This window comes from Ursus americanus, chromosome 16, assembly GCF_024610735.1.
Source record: "Ursus americanus isolate L20-20 chromosome 16, mUrsAme1.1.p, whole genome shotgun sequence".
NCBI lineage: Eukaryota > Metazoa > Chordata > Mammalia > Carnivora > Ursidae > Ursus > Ursus americanus.
The window spans coordinates 9,899,684-9,912,554 of record NC_142142.1 but is presented as its reverse complement, the minus strand read 5'-3'; the positions used below and the strand labels follow the sequence as shown (position 1 = coordinate 9,912,554).

At 55.8% G+C, this 12,871-nt stretch overlaps 1 protein-coding gene across 1 annotated transcript in view; it reads right to left on the bottom strand.

Annotated features, from left to right (window-relative positions):
- The window catches only part of SLCO2B1 (solute carrier organic anion transporter family member 2B1), a 46,288-nt gene extending 39,183 nt beyond the window's left edge, over window positions 1-7,105 (bottom strand). The window contains exon 1 of the mRNA XM_087868169.1: window positions 6,783-7,105. Within this exon, the coding sequence (XP_087724295.1) occupies window positions 6,783-6,798 (16 nt within the window). The 5' untranslated portion in view covers window positions 6,799-7,105. The remainder of the gene's footprint in view (window positions 1-6,782) is intronic.
- Between the last annotated feature and the right edge of the window lie 5,766 nt (window positions 7,106-12,871).

Sequence of the window (12,871 nt, the reverse complement as noted above, 5' to 3'; positions counted from 1 at the left end):
CTTCTAATGGCCTCAGAGAGTGCTGTCAGGGCAAGGCTGGAGAGAGAAACGCGGCAAGAAGGACATGTGGGGACCTGAGTCCCATGCTCCAGGGGACCTGATTTTGATTTTTGATTAGACTTCTCTGAGCCTCTGTGAGATAGGAATACTAAACCTTGCCTCTCAAGCCTATGTGAGAGTCACACAGGCTAATGTCCTTTGTCAACATCAGGATATCCCGCAAGTGGCAGTTTTGTCAGCCTTTGCTCCAAACTCACCAGGAAATCTATTTCCAGGTCTGGCCACCAGGCCCCAGAAAAAACAATATTCCTTCCTGTGGGAGACTCAGCCCTGGCATCACTCACTCCCGTCCCCCTGATCCCTGAAGCAACACAGACCCTTCTGGATGCCTCCCTCTGCCATTTCTTGTCCTCTCCCCACACCCGCCCCATCCCACCGGCGCATTCCAAGGTCCTTTTTTTTCTTCTTCTAATAACTTCCCTGTACAAGAGAACGAAAGGCGTCTCCCCCACACCATTTGCCAAGGCCATCAAAAGAACTAGCAGAGATAGAATAAACGGCAAAGGTTACGGCGGAGAGGCCCCGGCAGAGGCCCCGTGTGCGGTTGTGTGGGCCGTGCACCACGAAGTGAGTGGTGCCCTCCGGAGTTGTGCAGCTCGTGGCCGTCCTGCCTGGTGGCACATCTGCCTTCTAGACGTTTTGGGGGGCTTGCGCAACGCTTGCTTTCTGAGTGTTTTTAAGTTAGTTGCCAACATTTAAAAACAGGAAATTTCATATAAAACTCCAGATTTTTGCTTTTTCCTGGAAGATTAGCAGATCTGGCAATCCTGGGCCCACATTCTTACATGGCAACAGTCAGCTGGCCCAAGATGCTGGGCCTGCATGTGGCAATTTGCCCTGTTGGGGTCTCTTTGTGGGGATGGGGGGGTGCCTCCCTGATGTGCTTTCAGGAACCTTCTTTATGTGTCTGTAACTCTGCAGCAACGCTGGGCTGGGGAGCCAACTGGACAGGAAGCCAGGGCTGGGTTAGGCCTTTGAGGGGTGAGTAAGCAGGGCCAGAGAGGACCATGACTTGTCCAGGGTCTCCACAGGGGCAGAACTGGTCTCTGCTGGTTCTAGAAGTGACAATGAAGATTGGTTCCACACACCCCGACAGCTCTCTGAGGCAGGCTGCTGGGGACTTAGAGGCCAGCAGCCCCGGTCCTTGCCCTCAGGGAGCTTCCAGTGTCTGTGGGGGGGGAGGTGGGAGGCAGACATCTAACACAGAATCCCAGTGACATGAGCTCACTGACATAACATAAGGAGTTTCAAGACTACAGAAACACAGCAGAGGCCCTAGCCTAGATTGCAAGGTTCTGGAAGGCTTCCTAAAGGAAGAAACATCAGAGAAAAGACCAGAAGGATCAAAGTACAAAGAATGCTCAGGGAACAAATGGTCTGGCAAGCCTGGAGCGCTGGGGCCAAGGTGGGGATGCAGTGGGGGTGGTGGGGTGCTGGCGCCGTTGGAGGAGCCAGGCTACGATGAGCCTGAATGCCAGGTTGAAGGGCTGGGCTCTGAGCCCAGGGATGAGGTCTGATGTGGCCACCTGGAGAGACCTGCGTGCCTATGGGGGCGGGCGTGGAAGAGTCAGGCAATGGGCAGGGACCAAGGAGAAGGCAGGAGTGGGTCCAGAGCAGCGAGTGAGCATGGGGCCTGGGCTAGGTCGTGGCAGTGGGAAAGGAGAGTAATGACCTCGGGTACCACAGTGGGGAGGAAGGATGGGCAGGACTTGGTGGAAGATCAGCTGCAGGGGGTGCAGGGGGTGCAGGAGGCCGAGGAGTCCTGGGGGGCGGGGGTAGAGCGGGGAGAGGCACAGTCTATATCTGGGCATGCCACCATTGAGGGTTTGCAAAGTGGTGGTGAGTTCAGCCTCGGCCGTGGTGAGTTTGGGGGGGCGGGGTGGGGGGGTGGGGCACACCAAGAGAGGGATGTTTAGGGGGCTCCTAGAGCCCTCAAGAGATATGGGTGGGAGTCAGATCTCTGGCTGTCTGGAGACAAAAGTGGAAAGAAGGTCACAGAAGCCACGAGTGGGCAACTTGCCCAGTGAGAGTGAGACGCCCCCACCTTGTGCCCCATCTGAAGAGAACAGAGCGAAAAGAGGAACCCACCTGGAACTGTGTTCAGGTGCCAAGGTGGAGGGAGGGGACAGTGTCACAAAGGCGCCAAGATGTTTTTGGAAAACCTACCTGCTTCCAGCACTGACACACCCACAGCCCGAGCCTGGGAAGGGAAATATTCCCAGCAGCCGATATTGGGCAATCCGTCCCTCGTAACCATGACAGATACCTCTCCGGAGGTGTTAGAGAAAGAAGCCAGCGTGGCCAACCCCTTCCTTGAGCCCTTTTTACCGTCTAGATTGCTCGGTATGCCCTCAGCTTGCTGGTCCCTCCTGCCTAGCTCCTGTGGCCCATGCCAGCTGCTCTCCTTCCGTAAAACCCCTTCCTGGGCCAGTTCCCTCAGACCTTCCTCTGCGGGGCAGTGCGGGGCAGTCTCCACTATTTATGTCCCCTTGATGAAGCAGTGAGCTCCCCAGGGCAGAACCTGTCCCATCCTGTGTCCTGAAGGACCATGTCCCTGCTGAAATCCTCTGGGTCAGAAGACTTTGGATTCAAATATTTGCTTTGCCACCCCGGAGCTGTGTGACCTTCGGAGGCTTAGCCAAAGTCAGTTTCAGTTTCCTTCTCTGGAAGGAGAGAAGAGCACCCGTCTCATGGAGTGTTTGTACGATTGCAGGGAAATGCCATGCCGGGCACACTGTTATCCTCACAACAGTTGGCCCCCTCCTCCCTTCCTACCCCGTCTATACCATGTGAGAACAGACATATCAGCCGCAGAAGGTCAAGGCCCCTGGGAACCGCTCCTGTCTCATCTAACCACCCCTAGCGAACAGTATTCTCTGGCCGCGTAGATGCTTGCCATTCCCCAAATTCATCCTATTCTTTTCACCCCTCCGCCTTTGCACATGCTGTACCCTCAGCCTGGAGAGTCTTTCCTCCCCAGCAAACCATTTCTCATCTTTCAAGGCCTGGCCTGGCTTAAAAACGTGATTGTTGAACAGAGCTAAACTGAGGGAGGCAGAAGACAGGGCTGGAGCCTGGGAATGTGGGAGGAGGGGCCCAGGTGGGGGTGGGGTGGGGTGGGGGCCCTGAGGGCTCCAGTTTCCAGTGTGGCCTAGTGAGTTTCTGGAGGGGGAAGAGTCGGAGGCAGGAAGGGCTTGGCTGTCATTATTGGGAAATTCCTCCTCGCAGGGCTTCGGGTGGTCTGTTGGGATGACAATAGCATGCTTGAGGTCCAGCTCTTGCAGGCCTCCCAGCTGTTGCTTCTTGAGGGAGATCGTGCAGGGTGGGGGAGGAGGCCAAGCACTTTCTGGTGGTTTCCAAGCTGGGTCAGGCACCTTGTGCTGGGACTTTCTGTTCCCAGTTCCAGCCCTGGCTATCCCATCTAGACCCAAGATGACCTTAAAAATAGTGAGGAGTGCCTGGGTGGGGGAGGGTGAGCCCTGAGCCCATAGGGAATTCAGGTCAGGTTCCTTCAGCCTAAAACACGGAGTCTGAGGCTCAGAGAGAGGTGGCCATTGGCTTTGTCCACACTGCCTCCCCCTACCATGCGTCTCAGCTCATATCTCTCTGTACTTACATTTACTCCCTAGGGCCCTCTTATACCCAACCTCACACCATATCATGAGTCTCCAGTCCTCAACTAGAGTAGGCTTTCAAAACAGGTTGGAGGGAAGGAAGGAATGTCATGGGGGGAGGCATGGAGTGAAGCAAGGACAGCTTAGACACTGAGACTTTCCTAAATCCTCGCATCTGCTGAGCCTGTGCTGAGATCTGGGGCCCCAAGAATGGATCGAATCTGGCCCCACCTCCAGGGAGCTCCCAGGCATTGTTCTCCATCATTTCAAGCATTAATGCTTAGGGCTCTCGGCTGCAGGCAGCCCATGAGGGATGGCAGCTACCAAGTTCACTTCTTTACTTTTTCCCCAACCCCCAGCTGAAATTCAGGCTGGCACCCTGGAGATAGCCAACCCCCGCCCCTTAACACCGATGGGGAGATCTGACCCTTCCCCTGCAGAGAGGGCTTTGCTGCACTGTTCCTTCCAGAGACAGAAGACTGAGCTTCTCAGAACAGGAAGAGACCAAATGACCACCTCGGCCAACCCCCTCCATCTACCACACAGAGAAAGTGACTCCCAGAAAGGGACAAAAGCAGACGGGGCGTTGAATGCCTGGCCCCTGACTGTAGGGTCTAGGCAAGTTTGCCAGTAGGCAAGGCCTAGCCTGGGAGGAAATAACTACCCCAATCTTGCCCACTCCCCAGTCATTAGCACCCAGAGAATAATTTGCTTTGTCTGGAACCAGTGGAGAAGTGCCCAAGTGGGTGGAGTCTCACCAGTGTGGGGTCTGTGGAAGAGAGGAGGGAGCCCTGAGGGTAATGGCAGAGAGAGGAAAGAGCTTTGGCATCAGGACAATCTGGGTTCTGGCCCCCACTCTGCTGCTCCCTTGCTGGGTGACCTTGAGTGAGTCACTTGCCCTCTCGGAGCATCTGTTTCCTCAACTATTAAAAAGGGTGAGAGTATGTCACTGCGTTCTCATAAAGCCAGTGATGCAGAGCTCAAATTTCAACCCAGGGCAGCTGGTTCTTTCCCTTGCCCTACCTATCTGCTCTGGATTGACGCACTTTGAACCCAGGAAGGCTGGAGCGCAACAGAAACGATACAAGGAACAAGAAAGGATGAACCTCAAAGAAGGTAAGTCAAGCAGCATATGTGAGACAGGTTACTTCTAGCTGGAGAATCAGTCTGGAAGGCTTCCTGGAGGAGTTGATGGTTGGAGGAGTTGGCAAATGGCCAATTTCACCAGACTCAGTGAAGAAACATGGGCAGATACCTTCCTAGTACAGGTGAAAGCTGTGAGCAAAGAGGCAGAGGTAGGAAAGAGGCTTGTTGAAATCAAAAAAGGAATGGCCTTGGGAGATCATTTTCTCCAGCTCCTCCCCCACAGACAGGGAAAGCTCTGCCTGTTGCCTAAGGGCACGTGGTAAGTTGGTGGTAGGGCTGGGCTGAGAGCCAGACATGACCCTGATTCCTCTCTGGTGTCCGCCCCCAGCTGGGACAGCTGACCCCTCTCCCTCACACGAGCTGGCCCCTGCTCTCCTCCCAGGCTCCAGTCTCTATACCTTGCCCCACCTGCATTCCCACATCCCTCAGATGCCCTCTGACCAGAAAGAATACAGGGGAAGCCTGGCCTCAGCTCAAGGTGGGGCCCAGGAAGCAAAGCCAGAGGCGGCTCCTGGTGGCCCGGTGGGCAGACGCTGGGGTCAGCCTCCTGCTGTATGTGCGGGAGGTGGGGGCAGCTAGAGAATAGTCTAGAGCTGAGCCCTGCAGGGGTCAGAAAAACAGTGGGGTGGGGGGGGGCGCCTGGGTGGCTCAGTCATTAAGCGTCTGCCTTAGGCTCAGGGCATGATCCTGGCGTTCTGGGATCGAGCCCCACATCGGGCTCCTCTGCTGGGAGCCTGCTTCTTCCTCTCCCACTCCCCCTGCTTGTGTTCCCTCTCTCGCTGGCTGTCTCTCTCTCTGTCAAATAAATAAATAAATAAAATCTTTAAAAAAAAACAAACAAACAGTGGGGTGGGGGGGACAAGCACTTTCTTCCTATACCTATAGGGTCACCACACTCCCATCCTGCAGCAGGCCAAGGCTGCTGGGGAATTTGGCCTGTCAGTGGCCCATCTCCAAACCAACCCGCCCAAGTCTGACCTCATTGTCATCTCTCCAGCGAGGCCTCCAGAGGAAGCATCCACCCCCCTTTCCTGGCATGCCAGGGTCCCCAGGCTGCGTCAGCCTGCCCACGAAGCCCTCTGTGCCACCCGCTCGGGCCAGGGGGCAGGTTCACTCCTGCCCGAGTGGGTGTGAGGCTAGCACAGCCAGCGGAGGACAGACAGCTGGAAGGAGGCCAGCGGTGATCACCGCAGGGCACCCTGTCTGAAGACCCTTTGTTTCCTCCACCTCCCTCCTCTGCCCTAGAAATGCGCAGCGGGGTGCTCCGTTCCCAGAACCGCCGCCCTCTCCACGTGGCGCGTGGCACACTCCGGGCTGGGCTCTGCAAGTCTCTCTCTGAATCCCTTTCTCTTCTGTGCTGAGCTTTCAGATTCTTTGTGGCACGTCTGCCTCTCTCCTGTCTGTGTCTGTCTGCTTCTCTTCGTTTCTCCCTGTTGCGTCTGCAGCCGCCTCTCTGGGGCGGACGTCCTGCGCTGTCCCTGCACATTCCTGCAGACACCTGTTGGCCTCTGTCTTCTCCTCTGCCCCGGCCTTTGTCTGACTGCATATCTCTCCACGTGCTCTGTCTCCGACTCCACTTTCATCTGTACCTTTCTCTGCTTTGTCTGTCTTTCTTTCTGCCTGCTCAGAGAGGGAAACAGGGCTCGGCGACGGGCTCGAGTGGCCCGAACTTCCATGCTCCTCTCAGCGTCTCTATCTCATCAGGGAAGGTAGGCTGGGTTCCCTGCCTCCAGCTGAGTAAACAGCGTCCCTTCCCACCCCTTCAGTCATTCACTCATTCACCCAACACACTTTCTCTAGGTCTGGCCTTAAGGCTGGCTCTGCACCAGGAACTGCGTGCTCCCGACCCCACCACACCCCGTACACCCATTTTGGCTCTAGAGCCACCTCACCCTCCACACTGGGAATGTGGCCCCCAGACTCCCTCCCAATGCCCCTTCGTTAATTTCATCCCAAACTTACCTATCCTGGGTCCCATGATTTTGGGGGTGCAGTGAGTTCCAGCCCCTGTTTCAATGTCAAGAGTGGGGCCGAGCAGGAGAGGGAGTGAGGCCTTATCAGGGGTCCCTGGAGACAGCAGCCGCGAGCCACAGAAGGGAGGCACTAGTGTGGAGCCTCCGGGTCCTTGACCGGTGCTGCTCGGGCCACGCCACACTGGACAGCAGCCACCTCTTCTGAGATGGGTTAGGAATTCCCGGAAAACTTGACTCCACTCTCTTAAGTGCCTGTTACTTGTCCTTCTGTCTGTCTGTGTCTCTGAATTCCTCTGATCTTTGGCTGGGACAGCCCAGGGCCAGAGTGGTGCAGGAGGCTGGGTTTCTTTCTATCCAGCCCCGCTGCTGGGAGGAGGCTGCTGTGTCACCTCCCCTCAGCCTGTTCCTTCACATCCTCTTGCCTCAGCATTCCCCTGGCTATTTTCTCTTCCTCTGTTAGCAGTAGAGAGGTGGCGGTCACAGGGAATGTTGAAGGTCCCCAAGCCCTGGTCTCATTCAGTCCCAATTCTCCCGTCTCCTCTTGCACTCCCATTCTCAGTCTGTCCCCCACCAAGCTCTGGTCCCCCATCACAGAAATTTCGTCACCCTCCATGAGCCCCATAGAGAGCCCCTGTTCCCCCAGTGTCCCCCTGCCCAGAATCCCTGGCCCCCTCAAAATCTCACCCCCTCTCACTAAACCCCCATCTCCTCTCTGAGCTCTGAGGATCCAGAGAAAGGAATAAGTCCATTCGCCAGGATTCACAATGGCCAGCCTGCCTTGAGGGACTCATGGTAGCAGCCCCATAAAGTGGAGCTCCATCTTGGAGGAGGGGGTTGGGGAGCAGAAGAGCAAATCTGAAATTTCAAGGGTTTTCTGGACTGAAGGCTGAGCCTAGAGGCCTTGGAGCCCCACAGACCTGGGACTCATTTCAGCCAGCTACGTGGTCTCAGACAAGTTTCTGCAACTCTGAGTATCATTTCCCTCATCCATAAAGAAGGGACAGCTGGCCCCTCACTTGCAGGGCTGCTATGCAAGTTCAGCAAGCAAGAAAAAAGCCAAGCCTGAAGGCCGGGAGCTCAGAGAAGGGAGCCACAGAGGCAGGGCTCAGAACAGGACAGCAAGAGGAAACATACCGGTTTGCCTTGGCCAGCTTGCTCAGCACTCTTACACGTGAGAGTGAGGCCCCACTGGGTCTACCAACTCCGTAGACCAGGTATTTATCCCCCCATTTTACAGATGAGGCATCGAGTCTCGATAACTGCCCAGAGATCACCCAGCTAGTGGGTGGTGGGGCCATGCCTTGAACCTCTGATGCTAGAACCAGGCTTTTTCCTCCACCCACCCAGGCTGCATTTTCTGAGGAAGGCCTCTGGGTTTCCCCAAATCCAAGATACAGAAGTGAACCTGATGCAATTCCAAGAATAGGGTCCTTGCATGAAATGGGGATGTGGATTTGGAATCCAACTTTCAGGATGCAGTGATAAGAGAAACATACATCAACCCCATTTGGCTCCCGGGGGCTATCTGAGGGAGCTGGGGGCACGCGGGGAGTCTTGGAAAGAATCAGTGCACAGCCTGGCACATAGCGGCCCTCAATAGATACTCATCGCCTGATTGTCTCTGAGAAACCAGAAATGTGAATGCACGACCACCATACTAGGAAAGGTCAATAGTTGGTTCCGATTGATACAAAGGCCAGGGCCCGCTCCTGCTTGAAAAAAACAAATTGGTTCTATTTCTCTAAATCCTTCCGACTGAAGTCAGTAGTGCAAGTCTTGGCAGAGACCGGCGGAGCTTCCACCTTCAGACTCCAAATTGCAGGTGCATGGTTAAGAGAGAGAAGGTTCCTTTGGGCTTCCTGGAAACTCAGTTGCCTCCATCTTGGCTTCAGAGGCTGAAAAACTTGTATACATGGATCGGTCTGGGGACATGCCGGGCCCAGCTTGGCTGGCTAAGGTCATCGCGTCCATCTCCGAGTGAAACAGTGCGCAACGCCCCACAAGGCCTGGAACACACAATAACCTCAGACACGAGCGCTCTTCGTTTATCACCTCGGCCTCCCCAGGCTGCCGCAACCCCGGGCCGAGAATATTCCTGAGCTCAACTATGGAATTGCAGCAAGGGTCAGCTACCCAGCAGCTTCTGGATATGAGACTAACAGGCCTTCGGGTAGCTCTTGGGCTAATCCCGCAGTGACGTCCCATCGTGGGTGGCCCCAGCTTGTTCAACCAACCTGCCTTGCACCCCAGCTTTACCACTTGCCCGCACGGTGTTTGCTGAACCCTGTGCATTTTACAGAACCCCACGGTGTGTGGATTGCAACACCATCTGCGGATTCCCACAGTTTGCAAAACTTGATGCCTTTTTTAGAGTCCCACGCTGTTGGCAAAGCCCAGCACGGCTGGCAGAGCTTTTGAGGCCCCATGACGCGCACACAGTCTTCTGTCTCATGCCGAGCCCGATGCTGTTCATAAAACCTTGGGCTGTTTGCAGAACCCGGGCCCTTCCTTTCTTTAAATCAACCCACGTAGGGGGTTTGCAAACCCTGAAAAATAGGACACTCTTCATTTTATAGAACTATCCGAATTTGGGTATAACGGCAGAGTGCTGAGCCCCAGACTGGAGACCTCAGTTCTGGTCGCAGCTCTGTCACTAACTAGCTATGGGATCTGCAGCAAGTCCTTTCTCCTCTCTGGGTCTCAGTCTTCTCATCTGTTAAATGGAGATCATGACCTCAAACCACCCACCTTCGGGACTGTCACGAGTGTCGCTGTGAGAATGCCCAGAAGACGGGGAGGCAGGGGTGGGAAGGGGAAGAGTAGCCAGAGGCTCCTTCCTGAAAAAGGCTCCAAACTGCTATCTCAGCACCTTTGCTCCCACTTCCCTTCAGCCTGGCAGCCAGGGAACGGACGTCTATAAATGCACCCTTGGCCGGGCAGACAAGTGAGGACCTCAGTCAGAGTTTCAGCCTTCCCCACCCCCAGACGCTGCCTGGGGTCAGAACCCAAGCTACACAGACAGGCTCCCGTGCATGGCTCATTTAATCTGCTCAAGGAGGGCTGTGTCATACTTATTTCACCCATGAGGACCATGACACTCAGAGAGTCCCTGTGACTTGCCCAGAGCTACAAGTCAAATATACAGCGGGGGCCAGGATCTGAGCCAAGGACAGCAAAGACGGACGCATGGTACCTAGAAGGTCGGAGCAGGAAGGAAGCTGGAGCACATTTAATTCAATCCTTCCCTTTTTCTGACTGGGAGACTGAGGCCTGGAGACACCACAGGGAAGTCACAGTCTCTCCTTAGGCTTCAGTTTCTCTCTCTGGTGGATGAGAAACAGACCCCAGCCTGCCAAGGGTTCAGGACCTTACCCCTCTTTGTTGGCACAACTCTTGGATCAAGACACAGAAAATGTCCCAATCATGCGAGGAGAAGCACAGGTCTGCTGGCAGGTGGGTGCACGGCCCGGCCACTCAGCCTGGCCCACCTCGGCTCAGCACAGCCGCTGGCTCCTCCAGCCCACCCGGCCTTGCATAGCCCACGCTGTGCTCTCTCTACAGCTTACACTTCCTTGAAGGTTCCTCCTTGAGAAGCCCTTTTGCCCCAACAGCAGCCTTCCGCTGGGTCCAACGGCATTCACCCCCACCAGGTTCTCCCTCCAGACTGGAGAGAATGCATGCTATGCTAGGAACCCTGCATCCCCGCCTGGACATGGTAGCCCCAGGCCCCAGAAAAAGCGTGAGCATGGGCAGCAGACAGGTCAATCCTGACCCAGTCCGAAGACCTCAGAGACCCAATCTCCTCATCTGTAAAATCAAGATAACAGGACCCCTGCAGGCAAAGCCACAATAAACCCCAACCATCTCCCCGGATCTTCAACTTGGTGTGTGCATAGCTTCCCTCTCCCAGATTGTAATCTCTCCCAAGGCCTAGCTGGGTGACCCGAGGCTAGTCACTTGCCCTCTCTGATCTTCAGAGCTTGTCTGTGAAATACTTTCTCGGGGCTGTCCTAAGGCTGAAATGAGCTAATAGATGGATTAGCGCTTGCTAAGTTCTAAGAGCTGAGCAGACATGAGCCATTATTAACAGGGTGACGATGGTAATAGGGTGACTCTTGTAATTCTGCAGGCAGAGGATGAGGAGGAAGTAAATCAGGGTGGGTATGTGCCAGGTCAGTCGAACCCGACTGACAACCCCATGGGAGTAAATCACCGAGAAGGCCCCTGAGGTGGGAGGGAGCTCAAGGGCAAAATTAGGGTTCTGCAGGCTGGCTGGGCGGCCCTTGTTAGCAGCTGTGGTTCTATGGGCGCTGCAGGGCTATGCCCTCTCACAGGGTCCAGACTGGGTGCTGGCTGGCCCGTGGCTCCCAGCCCTGGCTCCGCCACCAACACACTGACGTTGGTCAGATCCCACTTCCTGCCTGGTCCTCAGTTTCCTTATAAAATGGTGGTGGGGGGATAAAAAGAAGGGTCTCATTCTGCTTCACCCCAGTCTTTGGGGAAGAACCATCTGAGCTAATGGATGGGCCACTGCTTTTGTAAAGTGTCGGGTGTGGGACATGAGGGATTATGGTTATTAATAATTTGGCTCCTGGGAGAGAGGACATGGGGGAGGGGTGCAGCAAAGGCTGGGAGAGGAGAGGAGGGGCGCCAGCACCAGCCCCTGACTGCAGGCAGTTTGAAGCAAGGGCTCCAGCTCCCAGAAGACTTTGCAACACTGCCCCCTGGGGGCCGGAGAGGAGGTCTGTGCCCCAGGCTTTTCCGCCCAGACTCCTCCAGTCAGGGGAAAGGGGCAGAGGCCCACTGTCAGAGGAGGCCGAAGTGGACAGGCCAGGGGGAGCCCAGTGAGAGCAGTCACAGCCTGTCCCTGCCTCTCCCTCCCTTCCACACTTGCCTATTTGCTCCACTAGTCTTTCAAGCTGTCCGGTTCTTCCCATCCTGCGGTCCCCATCTTGGCCCAGACCACCCGTGGCTCTTGCCTGGGCCCTGCCCCAGCCGCCTCCCCACCTCCAGCCCGTCTTCCTTCCCGCCTGAGGGAAATTTCCAACCCTTCAATTTGCCCTTGCCCCGCCCTGCGTAAAACTGTCGGGTCCTGATCTCCCCAGTGCCTTCGGGACAAAGTGCCTCTGGTTCCCGAATCAGTATCTCCACTTGCAAATGAGACAAAACAGGGGATGGTCAAGGACAAGGCTTGGGGGTGGGACTGCTGCGTGTGACTCCTGGCTTCTCCACTTGGTCACTGTGTTACTTCTCTGCTTGTTTGTAAGGTTTTTTTGTTTTTTTTGTTTTTTTTTTTTTTTGCATTGTGGTAAAATAGACATAGCATAGAATTGACGAGGGGCATTAAGCGCATTCACGTGTTTGTACAGCCAGCACCACCCGACCCCGCAACTGTTGCGTCTTCCCCAACGGAAACTCCGCAGCCGTGTGTTGCTGAATTCTTTATGCCTCTGTGCTCTCATCTGTAGGACGGGGCTCAGAGCGGCCGTGTTCGCACAGCGCTTGGTGGGCGGGTGGGTGCTCCATCAACACGACTCGGATTTTATGATCTTGAGGCAACCGCTCCTGAGAGCGCATGCGCAGCACGGCACGCGCGAGCCACACAAACCCGAGGGCCCGGTACTCCCTGAGCATCATTTCTGGGACTCGGGCAGAGTTTATGACAGCTGCTGGGGAAGCACGCCGCACGCTTCATCTAGGAAGATGAGTCACTTCCTCCCTGATGGGCCTGCGAGCCTGCAGATGGGGAAGGCAGGAAGCCGAGCGCACAGGCAGCGGATCCCAGCCGGCCGGCCCTCCGCGGATGCTCCGGGGAGGGTTGCTGGGGCCAAGAGCGTTCCGTCTGGCGTCAGGGCCCCGGCTGGGCTCTGCTCTAACTCCCCCAGGAGAGGCTTGAACGGGCTGACTGGTCCCAGCAATGCCATTTACCTGGAGCGCTGCCGGTTTGCATTTTGCTTGGTCCTCTCCTTCTCACGTTCCAGCCGAGCACACCCCCCCGCCCCCCACTCCGCACACACCCTTCCTAGCTTCCGCTCGCTCCCACTCATGCCTCAAACACTCTCACTATCAAAGGGGCTC